General features: G+C 47.8%; 1 protein-coding gene and 1 pseudogene across 1 annotated transcript; one reads left to right on the plus strand and one right to left on the minus strand.

The window, feature by feature from the left end:
* Positions 1–1925: 1925 nt before the first annotated feature.
* On the minus strand, positions 1926–2842 carry LOC145516369 (6-pyruvoyl tetrahydrobiopterin synthase-like; annotated as a pseudogene).
* A 9947-nt stretch (positions 2843–12789) lies between these two features.
* ZBTB12 (zinc finger and BTB domain containing 12) lies at positions 12790–16044 on the plus strand. Its single transcript, XM_081522434.1, has 2 exons — positions 12790–13286; positions 13783–16044. The coding sequence occupies exon 2, from the start codon at positions 13804–13806 to the stop codon at positions 15181–15183; it is 1380 nt and encodes a 459-aa protein (XP_081378560.1). The 5' UTR covers positions 12790–13286; positions 13783–13803; the 3' UTR covers positions 15184–16044.
* The last annotated feature ends 426 nt before the right edge of the window (positions 16045–16470 follow it).

The following is a 16470-nucleotide window of genomic DNA, read 5'->3' on the forward strand; positions in this document are numbered from 1 at the left end:
TCATCGAAACAGCAAGAGAATTCCAGAAAAATATCTATTTCTGCTTTATTGACTATGCCAAAGCCTTTGACTGTGTGGATCACAGCAAACTGTGGAAAATTCTTTTTTTTTATACATAAGCAGTCTATTCATCTTCTATGATATGTTCAGTGTTCCTCACCAGCAATTCATGGTTCAATAAGCAAATTTGCAATGAACAACAGGCACTGCCAAAAGGCACTCCCATCAGTCCTTGTACATCTGTTTATAATACACTGTCCCAGATGACTCAGGTCTAATTTTCACTGAATAAGCTTGTACTTTTCTCCTTTGCCTTTTTGCTTCTCTTCTTTTCTCAACTATTTGTAAGGCCTCCTCAGACAACCATTTTGCCTTCTTGCATTTCTTTTCCTTGGGGATGGTTTTGATTATCACCTCCTGTACAATGTCACGAATCTCTGTCCATAGTTCTTCAGGCACTCTATCAGAGCTAATCCATCGAATCTATTTGTCACTGCCACTGTATAATCATAAGGGATTTGATTTAGATCATACCTGAATGGCCTAGTGGTTTTCCCTACTGTCTTCAATTTAAGTCTGAATTTTGCAATAAGGAGTTCATGATCTGAGCCACAGTTAGCTCCTGGTCTTGTTTTTGCTGACTGTATAGAGCTTCTCCACCTTCGTCTGCAAAAAAATATAATCAATCTAATTTCAGTATTGACCATCTGGTGGTATCCATGTGTAGGGTCATCTCTTGTGTTGTTGGAAAAGGGTGTTCACTATAACCAGTGCATTCTCTTGGCAAAACTCCATTAGCCTTTGCCCTGCTTCATTTTGTACTCCAAAGCCTAACTTGTCTATTACTCCAGTATCTCGTAACCTCCTACTTTTGCATTCCAGCCCCCTATGAAGAAAAGGATATCTTTTTTGGTATTAGTTCTAGAAGGTCTTATAGGTCTTCATGGTTTCGCTCAACTTCAGCTTCTTCAGCATTACTGGTCAGGGCATAGACTTGGATTACTGACATGGTAATGAATTTTGATATTGAATGGTTTGCCTTGGAAACAAATAGAGATCATTTTGTCCTTTTTGAGATTGCACCCAAGTACTGCATTTCGGGCTCTTTTGTTGACTATGAGAGCTACTCCATTTCTTCTAAGGGATTCTTGTCCACAGTAGTAGATATAATGGTCATCTGAATTAAATTAGCCCATTACAGTCCATTTTAGTTCACTGATTCCTAAAATGCCAATGTTCACTCTTGCCATCTCCTATTTGACCACTTCCAGTTTACCTTGATTCACGGACCTAACATTCCAGGTTCCTATGCAATATTCTTCTTTACAGCATCAGACTTTACTTACATCACCACACACATCCACAGCTGGGCGTTGTTTCCGCTTTGGCTCAGCCTCTTCATTCCTTCTGGAGCTATTTCTCTGCTGTTCTCCAGTAGCATATTGGGCACCTACCCACCTGGGGATTTCATCTTTCTGTGTCATATCTTTTTGCCTTTTCATACTCTTCATGGGGTTCTCAAGGTAAGAATGCTGAAGTGGTTTGCCATTCCCTTTTCCAGTGGAACACATTTAGCATATCCTTGAAGAAGTAATCAAGGGAGATCAATCTACTAGAAATATTATGTAGTCTCTGTTTCCAGACTTTGTGGTCACTGGTATTTTTAATAAGATTCACCTACTGTCAGTCTTATAAACATTTTTGCCATTTATATTATACCAAGAAAAAAATGAATACTAAAAATGAGATAATGGAAAAAAAAAGATTTCTTTTGCTTCCAAATGATTCTACACCAGAACATTTTGCTGAAGTGATTTTAATCTACAGATGAAAGACTCTTTAAATGACACTCAGAATACATTACAAACTTGGTTTTAAGGTAGATTTGAGTCTAGAACAGGACTCACTCACAATGATTCCAGAACACAATGCGGAAGTGCAACAGTTAGGTGATGACTTCTTAATTGTTCAAGGGGATAAAGATCTTCTTCAAATATGGATGGAAATTAATCTCTAAGAGTTATTCTCCTTTATAGACTACAATATTATTGTCGGTTTCATATACTTTTACTTTATAAAGAACTCCCACAGAAGAAATTTCTGGAGGTTTTCCCAGATATATACGGCTATATTTTCTGTTGTGCTTAAAACGTCTGCAAAATACGGCACATCTAGATCCAGATTCTTATGATCAAGGGGCTTCATAATCACCTCCTCCATATACTCTTTGAGGTCAGTCAAATTCATGACCCTGTAACAGGATCAATCTCTCCATGTATTGTCACCACAACTTTATAATTGTGCCCATGGCCATTTGGGTTGTTGCACTTCCCAAATAATTTCAAATTTTCTTCATTACTAAGAGATTTGCTTGAAAAGTACAGTAGTATAGTACAACAGCTGGCATATAGGGTCTAGCATCAAGGGAACAGGCGAAAAAGAGCTAGTGACTGGAGGAGGGAGTTCAGTTCAGTTCATTCGCTCAGTCATGGCCAACTCTTTGTGATCCCATGGACTGGTATGGATGGACAGGCTTCCCTGTCCATCACCAACTCCTGGAGCTTGCTCAAACTCATGTCCATTGAGTCGCTGATGCCATCCAACCATCTCATCCTCTGTTGTCCCCTTCTCCTCATGCCTTCAATCTTTCCCAGCATCAGGGTCTTTTCAAATGAGTCAGTTCTTCACATCAGATGGCCAAAGTATTGAAGTTTCAGCTTCAGCATCAGTCCTTCCAATGAATATTCAGGACTGATTTCCTGTGGAGGCGGTGGGTCAGGCTGAAGGAGAGGAGGCAGGACACTCGCGCCTGCCCTCGAGGGCCTGACCCTGCCCCATTCATGGTTCCATAAGCCCCCCAAAAATTCTTAAAGAGATGGGATTACCAGACCACCTGACCTGCCTCCTGAGAAATCTGTATGCAGGTCAAGAAGCAAGTTAGAACTGGACATGGAACAACAGACTGGTTCCAAATAGGGAAAGGAGTACATCAAGACGGTATATGGTCATCCTGCTTATTTAACTTATATGCAGACTACATCACGAAAAATGCTGGGCTGGATGAAGCACAAGCTGGAATCAAGATTACCAGGAGAAATATCAATAACCTCAGATACGGAGATGACACCACCTTTATGGCAGAAAGAAAAGAAGAACTAAAGAGCCTCTTGATGAAAGGGAAAGAAAAGAGTGAAAAATTGACTTAAAACTCAACATTCAGAAAACTAAGATCATGGCATCCAGTCCCATCACTTCATCTTCATGGCAAATAGATGGGGAAACAATGGAAATAGTGAGAGACTTTATTTTTGGGGGCTCCAAAATCACTGCAGATAGTGACTGCAGCCACAAAATTAAAAGACGCTTACTTCTCGGAAGAAAAGTTATTACCAACCTAGACAGCATATTAAAAAGCAGAGACATTACTTTGCCAACAAAGGTCCATCTAGTCAAAGCTATGGTTTTTCCAGTAGTCATATATGGATGTGAGTTGGACTATAAAGAAAGCTGAGAGCTGAAGAATTGATGCTTTTGAACTGTGGTGTTGGAGAAGACTCTTGAGAGTCCCTTGGACTGCAAGGAGATAGAACCAATACATCCTAAAGGAAATCAGACCTGAATATTCATTGGAAGGGCTGACGCTGAAGCTGAAACTCCAATACTTTGGCCACCTGATGCGAAGAACTGACTCATTTGAAAAGGCCCTGATGCTGGGAAAGATTGAAGGCAGGAGGAGAAGGGGACAACAGAGGATGAGGTGGTTGGATGGCATCACCGACTCGATGGACATGAGTTTGAGTAAGCTCCAGGAGTTGGGGATGGACAGGGAAGCCTGGCATACTGCAGTCCACGGGATTGCAAAGAGTCGGATACGACTGAGTGACTGAACTGAACTGAAAGAAGGTGTATGGTCAGGCCACTTAAGATGGCTGTTGTCAGACTTCCCTGGTGGTACAGTGGATAGGAATCTGCCTGCCAATGCAGGAGACACAGGTTTGATCCCTGATGGGGGAAGATTCCACATGCTGTTGAGCAAATAAAGCCCGTATACCCCAACTACTGAAGCCTCTGCACATAAAACTCGTGTTCCACAACAAGAGAACCACTGCTGAGAAGCCGTGCACTGCTGTGAAGAGTAGCCCCCACTCACTGCAACTAGAGAAAGCCCACGTGCCGCAATGAAGACCCAGTACAACCATAAACAAATAAATAATTGGGGGGGGGGAATGGCTGTTCTGTTGCTCTGTGTACATCCCCTGCCTGACCAGTGCCTGCTTCGCTTACACCCCATGCACATGATTGATCTTCCTACATACTTGCCCCAGCCCTAGCTAGTGGTCATACCTTGGTCTTATCAAGGGGGCGGTAAAGAGCAGTGGCCCATCTGCTAGTTTCCCTGGTAACTAATGAGCCAAACTGCCCTCACTTCCTCCTATAACAGGTAATCTCCCCTTCCCTCCCCTTCCCTCTCCACCCCCAGGAGCAAAGCCTGCCACCAAGTCCTGCCAGCCCACGAGCTGCGCATGGTGGGGTGTCACTCCAGGATCTTGCTTGAAACACACAAGCTTCTCCATTCCATTGATGTCTCTATTGCTGACACGGCTCTCTTTCTTCAGTCTTAAAGCTGGGCAAGTGCAGGCCCTATAGACCCTGGGGGTTCAGCCCAACAGAAGGTCAAGTACAACCAACAGTTATATGATGGACCTGGAAGAGGGTGAGGGGTTACAGAAGAGACTGTGGTTGTAGAAGGAAGGAAACTCAAAGAAAATGGTGTCACAGAAACCAGGGAGAAGAAGTGTATCAAATGAGCATGGCCAAATGTGTCACAGAAAGTGTAAGTGAGATGAGGACTGAAAATCAGGAAGCCTTTAGCGAACTTTTTTCAAGAAACAGCAGCATTTCCACAGCTAGTTCGAGTATAGATTTGCAACGTTTGATGTCATTTCAGAAGCTCCAAAGAGCTCTGGTATCATGATCCTTTATGCCTCAGCACAGAAAAGAATTCAGCAAGAGACAAGGTGATAGATAAGAAGTAGTTTATTAGAATAGGGTGTTTGTGAGGCTTACAAGCGGATGGGTGAGACATGCTGTGACTTCCTGGGCTACAGTTTTACAATCAAAGGAAAAATGGGCAGGTGGAAAGACCTTTGTCTTTCTTGAGTAGATGTCATATTTTCATCATTAGTTCCTCCTCCAGGTTGAGTGTGGGAGTTTTCTTATTGCTGTGTGGTCAAGCTAGGTCTACAAATTATTGTTTTTTATGTGTGCAGAGAGCATGTCCTAGCGATCATCAACTTAGTAAGCTCACTGGGCAGGATGTGGGTCTTATGCCACCATTGCTTTATTGTTTGGGGGCATGTCTTATGCTACTGTTGCATGGTTTTGTTACTAAGCAAGCCTGCTTGGTTTTGTGGTTAAGCAAACCTGCTTTCTTCAGTAATCATAAACTTACAGGGGTCTCCCATATTTTTTTCTACTTACAATCCCTTAGTGGGATTAACTATTTAATCACCCACTGTGTCCCTTTACACTATTGCTATCAGATTTATATAAATGTTTCAGAAAATACTTTAACAGCTGTTGGGAGTTGAGCATGTGCCATACCCATCACCCAGCAATTCCATTCTTGGGAATATACTGAGGCTTGCTCCTCAAAGTGTGGTCCACAGACCAGCAGCATTGGCATCACCAGAAGCTTGTAGAAATGTAAAATACAAGGCCATCCAGAACCACTGACTCAGAATCCACATTTAAGCAAACCTCTAAATGATTCATGGGCATAATGAAATTTGAGAAACACTCAAAATTTTGACTCATGTTAAAAAGTTTTGCAAGTATGTATCTCTTGTACATTTTCCTGCTGTTATCTAAAATTTTCCTCAAATTTTTAAATAGTTGTGAAAGGGTGAAATTTCCAGCATGTTGTAAACACTGACCTTTAAAAAAAAAGTGTTATTTCACTTTTGATGATACTGTGATTCATTTAAAAGTACATGAACACACCCTTCTTTAACAATCAGAAATTTCACATCTGAGACTTCCCTGGCGGTCCAGTGGTTAGGACTCTGAGCTTTCACTGCTGAGGGTCCAAGTTCAACGCCTGGCTGGGAACTAAGATCCTGCAAGCCTCATGGCCCCCCCAAAAAATTCATATCATTCCATTTCTTCTGAATTCATATTTCTGTTTCTACCTCCCCAAATAGTATCCTAATATGTTTTATGCTTGAAAATCTTCTATTCTCTGCAATAAAAATAAGTATATAACTCAAAACTGAATTTAAAAAATTTTAAGGCTCTGTTAAACTTTCTTCTGGATTAAGTACTTATGATCATCATTAACAATCAATTTGTCAAAAGAATATGAATATATTATAAATTTCACTACATAATGATGAAGCATAAAAACACTATTGGAAGCCCAATTCTAAATAAGACAATCAGGCCACTTCTCAATCAGTTCATGTATTTATGGATAAATATTATTTATTGCTAGAATTAGCAATAAAAATTCCTTAAAAATTAGGCTGTGTGAATTTCACTTCAATAGCATAAAGGATAGGAAAAAAAAAATTAGCAATCAGCTGGCACTCGATAAATCTTCCTTCAATTTTGTTGAAAGGAAAGAAAGGTACCTCACTTGCAAAATGATGTCACTAGGTCACTCACCTCAGTGAGGTTTTGAAACTGTCGCTTTGCTGCCTGGCAGTTTTTACCCTCCTGGATTCCCTCTTGGGCCTTCTTTCTGTGGTAAGGAAAAGTTGGGCAAGGGGTGGGGAAAGGGGCCCTCACAGGCCCACCAGTGTCCCAGCTCATATGGGAGTGTCAGATCTGAGGACAGTCCCCGTACATCTCTCCAGGTCCACCTAAGCCCTGGACAGTCCTTTCACATCACAGAGATACACAGGCCCTCTTTTGAAGACTGTAGCCCTGGAGAAACTTATCCAGAGAAAAGTAAGAGAACTCACAGCAGCGTTGCAGTGACAAGCACCAGTTTAAACAAAGCAAATGTCCACTGACAGGACAAGGGATTTATAAACAGTGGTGTCATCATGCAACAGAAAGTAAGCTAATGAATTACAGCTACACGGCCAATGAAATCATAATGCTCAGTAAAAAAGCCAGCCTCATAAAAACAGAATATGATTCCGATGATTCTATCCCTTTGGAGATCAAACAGGCAAAACCAAATAGTATGCATGTGTAGGAATGCCTACAAAATGCATAGAGAGTAGAACTATGAAGATAAACAAAGGAAGTGAACCTAAGGAGTTCAGGGTGGGGTCCATTCTCCCAGGAGGGAGAGGGATGCAGTCATTGTGAAGCATGTGGACATCTGAAATCCCAGGAATTTATTTCTTTGTGTGTGTGTGTATGTGTGTTAGGATTTTTTTTTTTAACTTTGCATTGCAGTATAGTTAATTTATAGGCTATCCTGGTGGCTCAGATGGTAAAGAATCTGCCTGCAATGCAAGAAACCTAGGTTCCATCCCTGGGTCGGGAAGATCCCCTGAAGAAGGAAATGGCTATCCACTCCAGTATCCTTGCCTGGGAAATCCCATGAACAGAGGAGATGGGCGGGCTATATAGTCCATGGGGTCGAAAAGAGTTGGACACAACTGAGCAACTGACCCACACGGACACATAGTTGATTTACAATGCTGTGTTACTTTCAGATGTACAGCACCGTGATTCAGTTCTACAGGAATTCATTTCTTAACCTTTGATCAGGTACCCAGGGGTTTTGTTGCATTCATCTTTAACTATACATATCCAGCATATACATACTTCTATCACTCGGTTGGTTGGTAGGGAATTCCAGAAGTTTGCTAGTCCCTTTGTGTGTGTATGTGTGCACACTCAGTCATGTCTGACTCCTTGCAACCCCATGGACTGTAGCCCATCAGGCTCCTCTGAAATCCATGAGATTTCCCAGGCAAGAATACTGGAGCAGGTTGCCATTTCCTTCTCCACGGGATCTTCCCAACCCAGAGATGGAACTCCTGTCTCTTGTGTCTCCTGCACAGACAGGCAGATTCTTTACCAGATGAGTCATGAGGGGAGCCCTATACATACATCTATGTGTATAATATATTCATAATAAATATTTTTAGGAGAGAGGATGAATGTGAAGAGAGAGTAAAGAGGCTGAGTGAGGAACTCAGAATGCTGGCTATGCTGGAAAGAGGAGAAGCTGGAGAGGGTCCAGGCTGAAGAAGCTATATAGCCTCAGTTAAGAGACAGGGCCGCTTGCTGAGAAGGGGATCCGAAGTTAGGGTGGTGGACTCAGGAGAGTGGACAGGGTTGGAAAGGATCTGGGGGCTGGGGAGAGGTGGGAGAGGCTCTTCCAGTACCTAAAGTGGCACCAGTGCCCAGCTAAAGGGAGCCTGCAGAGAAGAGCTGAGGGATGGACTGTGAGCGGTACTTCGGCTGGACAGGGAAGAAAGGGAGGGAGAAGGGCCTGACAGAAAAGGGAAGACCAGGTGGCTGGAGGACCCCCTGGGGAAGCAGGGCAGATATACTTGCTGCCCTCCAGGAGGGAGCAATATGAGGGCTACTCAGAGAATGGTATGCTGGCATTTTAAATTGCAGGGAGGATGTAGTTCCAAGTGCTGATAATCACCAGAGAATGATTCTGGGAAGAACACGGATGAGATAAGAGTCAATATAAAAGTTGTTGGAAGGAGGTCAAGAAGCTTTAAAACACCCGTAATATAGGCTGTGGAAGGGAAGGGGTCTGGGTGGAGGTGGAAGGGAGACCTTTGACAATGTACCCTTTTACACTTTTTTGAATTCTGAGCCCTACAAAGGACTCTATGAAAACATAAACCAAAATAAATTTTAATTGGAGTGTGGATTGGGTCATTTGCATGAACCCTGGCAGGCCTGGAAGTCAGTTTCTCATGGCAACAAGCAGCACTCTTGAGGCTGGGAGGAATGGGTGTTTGGCATGAAGTGGAAGAGTTCTGCTCCTGGGGTTGACAAGGAGCTAAAATCCACCACCATCTCCCCAGACCTCGTGCTGAGTAAGGCAGGGGAGGTGACTTGGAGGAGGGGAAAGGTCATGGGCTGCAGGAAGAACTAAATTCCCTGTAAAGCAGGAAGGGGAGGGAAGAGTTTATCAGGAGGTTGTGTCTATGAGAGGGTTCCAAAGAGCTGGAAGGAACAGGTTATTGGAGAAGAGACCAGCAAAAGTCGAGGACAGGAGTACATTTTAGGAGATGCATGGGACTTTAGGAAATGTGGCTTTACAAATAGAGGGGACTGGTGTGAGCCTTTTGTTTTTATCGAGTTTCTTTTCTCAAGCTGTGAGCCCCTGTTATCATCATCACCTGAACAGGCTGCCCTTTTCACCAGGATTCCTACAGTGAGGGCAGCGTTGAGTGTAGGGCAAAGGAGAGAGCGGGGAGAGGCTGGAGATTTTGTTGTAAGACAGGAAAGTCTTATCAGCTGATGGATTAAAAACCCAGGCAGACTTCTTTCCTCCTTTCTCTTGGTTGCTCAAGAAATAGTTATTTCGGTCTGGGCGAAGGACAATTGCAAAAGTAAACCCACTGCCAAAAACACTTTGAATGCCACAGGGAAATGTCTCAGCTTTCCTACTGCTACACATTTCCTACCAGGCCACTGCTCACCTCTATCAGTAACCAAGAGTGCTGCTCTAAGCCCTGAGCTTGCTAGTCCTTGACCACTTCTTCCAAACATACACACAAAGACACACATACCCCATTGCAGACTGAACTTTTGCGGACTGATGGGGCTGGAAGAGACTTTCGAAGACAATCTCTCCATTTCACTGAAGAGAATACTGAAACCTCTGGAGCCTTGAAGACTTCAAAACTGGACCAGAACCTAGACTTTCTGTCTCCCAGTTTTTCTTCTGAATCCTTATTCAGATTTTACTTCTCAGCGCCAATAAGAATCCTCATTTTGGGCTTCCCTGATGGTTCAGTGGTAAAGAATCTGTCTGCCAATGCAGGAGTCACAGGTTGGATCCCTAGTTGAGGAAGATACCAAATGCCACGGAGCAACTAAGCCGTTGAGCCACAACTATCGAGCTTGTGCTCTAGAGCCCGGGAGCCGCAACTACTGAAGCCAAGCATTCTGGAACTCATGCTCCACAACAAGAGAAGCCACTGCAATGAGAAGCCCTCATACCGCAACTAGAGAGTAGTCCCTGCTCATCACAACTAGAGAAAAACCCAGGCAGAAAGAAGATCCAGCACAGCCCAAAATAAATAAATAATTTTTTAATTAAAAAAAAAAAAATCCTGAATCTATGTGTATGTGTTCTTGACACTATGCCAAGGTGGTACTGCCACCCAAGGACAGGAGGGTCTCTCATTTTATGCTGGCAGAAGTTGGGGGCCAAGACATCCTTACATGGGGGTATGTGACAAAACAGCCCTACGGCATCTCCCCACCAGAATGTACAGGAAAAGACAACCTTGTGTACTGCTTGTTTCCATATAAAACTATAACTGGGTGGGCTGGGTACTTAAGGATTCACCAGCTCTTAACTCTTCCTGCTACCTACGACTATCTGTATTAAACTCCAAACGGAGATTACGCCCCCTGTTTCATTCATACTCCCAGAAAGGAGAAGTAGCAAGAAGGGAACAAGATACAAAACTTTTACAAACTTAAATTCTTACCTTGACAACTTTTAAAATTTCTGCTCTCACTGGAGTGTAAACAACTCATATTTATTTATTTTTTAAAAAATTTTTGACTGTGCTGTGTCTTTGTTGCTGCGTGGTCTTTCCTCTAGTTGCAGGGAGTAGGGGGCTACTCTCCAGTTGTGATGAGCAGGCTTCTCATTGCGGTGGTTTCTCTTGTTGTGGAGCACGGGTTTAGGGCACTTGGGGTTCAGTAGTTGTGGCTCTCCAGCTCCAGAGCGCAGGCTCAATACTTGTGGCACACAGGCTTAGTTGCTCCATGGCACGTGTGATCTTCCCAGACCACGGAACAAGCCCCTGTCGCCTGCACTGGCAGGCAAATTCTTTACCACTGAGCCACCAGAAGCTGATAAACAACTCTTGGGAAATTTGCTAATGAGGAAAAGAAGAGATAAGATAGGGAAACAGAATTTTTAAAGTCCTTTCGAAAATTTCAGTCTGTCCCCCAATTAGGCAAAGGAGAAGGGAGGTCTCATTGATTCAACACCTACTATGTGTCAGGCTCACTTGAACTTGACATTAGCCCTGTGAGGAATCAGGGCCTCCAATTTAAAGATAAAGATACTGTGATTCAGAGAAGGAACTTGCCCAAAGGCCCTCCTGTCGTAAGTAGTGGGATATGGCTTTGAGCCTAGGTGTGTCTGAAAATCTGACACAAATGCCAACAGAATCCATGTGGCCTAATAACACATATTTCTACAAAGAGGGCATTTTAGAATAGAGAGAACTGGCTGAAGGCGGCTCAGGGATAAAGACTCTGCCTGAAATGCAGGAGACCTGGGTTCCATCCCTGGGTGGGGAAGATCCCCTGGAGGAGGGTATGGCAACCCACTCCAGTATTTTTGCCTAGGGAATTCCATGGACAGGGGAGACTGGCAGGCTGCAGACCATAGGGTTGCACAGAGTCAGACATGACTGAACCGACAAAGTATCAGCAGGGTGAAGGCAAAAAAGTCAGAGAATTTAAAAGAGAAAGGAAAAGAGTAGAGGCACCATCTGAACACTTCCCTCCCTTCCCAACCAAAAGGGCATCCCTTAAATTCAGGATCCAGTTTAAGTCAGGAACAAACTTTCTATGGGTGGATCCCAGCTGAACTGAAGAGGAATGACTTCAACAGTCAGTCATTTATTGTATGACTTTTATTTGCAAAACGTAACCCAGGACATGATTCATGCCATCAAAAAGTTGGCAGTCTAATGGGGAAACCATTAGACTGAACACAGATATTGAACATTCCACCAAAACTCATGTGTAAGGATAACGCTCTAGTCTCCTGGAGGATGTAATAAACAAATTCAGGCGGCAAGCAACAGAGGCTTCTTCACCTGGACTTGGTTGGGTGGGGAAGTGAGAGGTATATGAGAGGTGCAAGGAAGAAGGCGGGAAGGAAGCCAGTCTTCAAGGTGCTCATAAACGCCGCTGTTGAATCGCAGAGATGGCAGTTTGGGAGGGACAGAAAGAGAAGGCAAAGGGGCAGAACTGAGGGAGGATTTTGTTTAAGGCGATGGAGTTCTGACCTTGTCAGTCTGGTGGAGAAGCAGGGGTAGGATGGACACTTGTCCTACAAATATATATCTTCACAGAATTAGAAGAATTAGTACTAGGTCTATTATATTGTATGGGGTGCAATGGGCAAGGTCATCGACCTTACGAGGGCGTTTGCCTTGGCAAGAAGTTAGGATCGATTCTGAGAATGGAGGGAAGGAAGGATGGTTGTGATTTCCTAAGATTTTGAGACAGAGGAGAGGAAGTGGAGGATTGACTGGCCTGGTAGAAAGTTAAAAATATCTTTTAGGCCGGGAGTGCTGAGGTGTTTACCAGCTTCAGAAGAGTTGCAAAAATCTGAAAGCGTGGCTGGAGGAAATATGAACAGAATCAACAGGGGATGCAGGCGTAGGCAACCAACAACCAACATCTCGGTAGCCACGGGGCGGTCTGGGATCCCAGGAGGGGCCGTGGCTGCAACTCTGGCCCCGCTTCGCGCAGCTGGGTCAGAGAAGTACCACCCGCGTGAGCAGGTGGCAGCGCCGCCCGCGGGGAGCCAGGCAGGCGGGGAGAGCAGAGGGCGGGGAGCGCGCATTGGGGGGCGAGGAGCAAGCTGCGCCGCCGGTCGCTGGGAGTGGGGAGGGCGGGCCCCTGCGAGCGGGCCTCCGCGCGGCATTTGGCACGCACGCGCAGACGGGCCGCGGGGCCCGGAGGCACAGAGGAGGGGGAGCCAGAAAGAGGGGGGTGCGGAACGTATTTCCGCTCTGGCGGACAAATAATACCGGCCAAAGGAGAGGCCAGGCCGTCCGGCCCTTTAACCGTGTGGGGGGAGCTGGTGAAGAAAGGGGGGTCGGGAAAGGGGGAATCCTGCTCCTTTAATTCCCTCCCCTCTTCCTCCTCCCCGAGTTCTCGACGACGCCGCCGCGCGCGGGGCCTGGAACACACTGCACGAGGCGCCCCCGCCCCTCCCCCTTACGCCCACGCGGAGCCGGCCCCGCGCGCGCGCCCCGTGCACCCCCGCGCCTGCGCGCTGCCCAGGCCCTGCCCGTGTGTGGGGGCGCAGTCGGCCCCGGGGGGGTGGGGGAAATAGGGGGGGAAAAAAACAGCGCGCGGAACCCAGCCAGGTGAGCGGCGCGTGCACTCAGGGTCGTGGGGCGGGGGGGGGCGTGCCACGGAGTTCTGAACGTGGGGGGGGCGTGCACGGTGCGTGCAGGCAGGGGGGGAGGACGTGAAAGCCGCGTGCAAACGTGCAAGGGGGGGCGGAGGAATGGGGACCGGTAAAAGGGGCGGGGTGAGAAGAGGCTGCAACCCGGGCCACCCCAGAACCCCAGGCCTCGGCTCCCGCTTCTGCCGACCTTCCCCTGTGGGCGCCGGCTCGCCCCATCGTCGCGGGCGGTAGGGCTGGGGGGTGTGGACGCCGCTGCCCCGCCCCCGGGAACCACGCCTCCCTTCTCCCGAAGGGACAGCGCCTCCCCGGGGGCTGGGGAAACTGAGGAAGAGGCTTGAAGATTGGGTGATCCGATGCTGGGGGACCCTGCCAAGAATGGGAGTGCAAGGCCTAGAGCCTTGGCTTAGCAAAGCCAGAGACCTTTGTCTCTGACTGGTTTCCTTCCCAACCAGGGTTGCCCACCCCCCGTCACAATGGCCTCTGGGGTGGAAGTCCTGCGCTTCCAGCTGCCTGGCCACGAGGCCGCTACGCTGCGGAACATGAACCAGCTCCGCGCAGAGGAGCGGTTCTGCGACGTGACCATTGTGGCCGACAGCCTCAAGTTCCGCGGCCACAAGGTCATCCTGGCCGCCTGCTCACCGTTCCTGCGGGACCAGTTCCTGCTGAATCCCAGCTCTGAGCTGCAGGTCTCACTGATGCACAGTGCACGCATAGTGGCTGACCTGCTCCTCTCTTGCTATACGGGCGCACTGGAATTCGCCGTCAGGGATATCGTTAACTACCTGACGGCCGCGTCCTACCTGCAGATGGAGCACGTGGTGGAGAAATGCCGGAACGCCCTCAGCCAGTTTATCGAGCCCAAAATAGGCCTCAAAGAGGATGGGGTCAGCGATGCCAGCCTTGTGAGCAGTGTCAGTGCCACCAAATCCCTGCTCCCTCCTGCTAGGACCCCAAAGCCAGCCCCCAAACCCCCGCCCCCGCCCCCTCTCCCCCCTCCACTCCTGCGGCCTGTGAAGCTGGAGTTCCCGCTGGATGAGGACCTGGAGCTGAAGGCTGAGGAAGAGGATGAGGACGAGGATGAGGACGTGTCTGACATCTGCATCGTCAAGGTGGAATCAGCCCTGGAGGTGGCACACCGGCTCAAACCTCCCGGGGGCCTGGGAGGAGGTCTGGGCATTGGAGGCTCTGTGGGCAGCCACCTTGGGGAGCTGGCCCAGAGCAGTGTGCCTCCCAGCACTGTGGCCCCACCGCAGGGCGTGGTGAAAGCCTGCTACAGCCTGTCTGAGGACGCGGAAGGGGAGGGCCTGCTCTTGATCCCAGGAGGCCGGGCCAGTGTGGGGGCCACCTCAGGCCTCGTGGAGGCAGCAGCGGTGGCCATGGCTGCCCGGGGGGCGGGGGGCAGCCTGGGGGCAGGGGGTGGCCGGGGACCCCTGCCCGGAGGCTTTTCCAGCGGAAATCCCCTAAAGAACATCAAGTGCACCAAGTGCCCGGAAGTGTTCCAGGGCGTGGAGAAGCTGGTCTTCCACATGCGGGCGCAGCACTTCATCTTCATGTGCCCGCGCTGCGGCAAGCAGTTCAACCACAGCAGCAACCTCAACCGCCACATGAACGTGCACCGCGGCGTCAAGTCGCACTCGTGTGGCATCTGCGGCAAGTGCTTCACGCAGAAGTCCACGCTGCACGATCACCTCAACCTCCACTCAGGAGCGAGGCCCTATCGCTGCTCCTACTGCGACGTGCGCTTCGCTCACAAGCCGGCCATTAGGCGGCACCTCAAGGAGCAGCACGGCAAGACCACAGCAGAGAACGTGCTGGAGGCTAGTGTGGCCGAGATCAATGTCCTCATCCGCTAGCGAGGCGGGCGCCAGCGAGGCGTGCGCTGGGGGCCCTGGGCGAGGTGGGGAGGGGCTCCCTGGTCCAGGAGAATAGGGGGGTGGGGGGTCGGGGGCAGGCAGGCAGGTACGGTGGGAGCCTCAGCAGACACACAGCAAGGGGCCGAAGATTCCTTAGAGAGAAGACCCTGCCTCTTCAGAAGGAAAGGATGGAGAGAGGGAGAGTTCTTTGAGAAGGCCAAGGGAATAGGGGGTCCCAGAGAAAGAGTTTCTTCTCTTGGAGGTGCATGGATATGTGGAGGGAGGGAAAAGGGCTTATGGGATGAGGCGCGGGGGTGGGGGGGTGGGGGTGCAAAAGACTGGAAAATGTTTTATTCCTGGCTAAGGCTGCCCAGGAAGAGGTTCTGACATTTCTTGAGTGGGGGTGGGTGGGAAGTGGGAGGGAATCCGGCAGGAGGCAGCTTACCTGCTCCCGCTTGGAACAGATCCTTGTGAGAGGGAGTGGTAGGGGGAAAGGATGACTGATTTCTGGAGAAGGAAAGGGGAGACAGTTCTTGCATGCTGGGGAAACGGGATGGGTACAAGGCTCACCAAAATTCTAGGGAGAACAAAATAAGATGGCAGGTAAGAGACTATGGGGGTGAGCAGCCTGGGTAGATACTGGGAAGTGGGGTACAACAGCAAGAACTACAAATAGTGGTGGGGGTGGGGGGTAGGGCACTTAGATGAGAGTACACAAGAAGGGCTGTTGGGGGGGGAGGGAGAGTAGTAGAGACTTATACAGTATTTTTTAAGAAAACAAAACGTATTTTTTCTGGAGTTTGGGGTTTTAGTTTTTCGGCTTTTGTTTTCCACAAAATAAAAAAAAACAAACTTTTTTTTCTTTATACTCTGTCTGGCAACTGCGTGTAAATGACTGTCCCACCTTAGACCATCTCGCCCTCTGATGTCATTTGCTATGTACTCAGAGGTCACAACTCATGCAGGTCTCACGCCTAAAGGAGCCTTGACAGGGGAAGGGAAGTGTGACAGGTGGGCTCCTCTAGCCAGAGACCCTCCCAGTTCTGCATCCTCAACTTCTATCAGCTCATAGCACAAGTGTTCAGTGATTTTTTGGCAGAGCTGTTAACACACAACCTGCTCCAGTTGAGGAGTTGGGTATGACGGCTAGGGATGAGCTATAGTTGTAATCATTGTGCCCATCAAAATTGTAGGCAGAAGCCTGTGTTTGGGCGTTTGGTCTGGGGAAAGAGCTCATGTCCTGGAGAAAGCTAAAAAAAACCACTGTTTGGATTCTGGTATGGAGAA

This window comes from Giraffa tippelskirchi, chromosome 8 (assembly GCF_054371585.1).
Source record: "Giraffa tippelskirchi isolate mGirTip1 chromosome 8, T2T-mGirTip1v1.2.pri, whole genome shotgun sequence".
Lineage (NCBI taxonomy): Eukaryota > Metazoa > Chordata > Mammalia > Artiodactyla > Giraffidae > Giraffa > Giraffa tippelskirchi.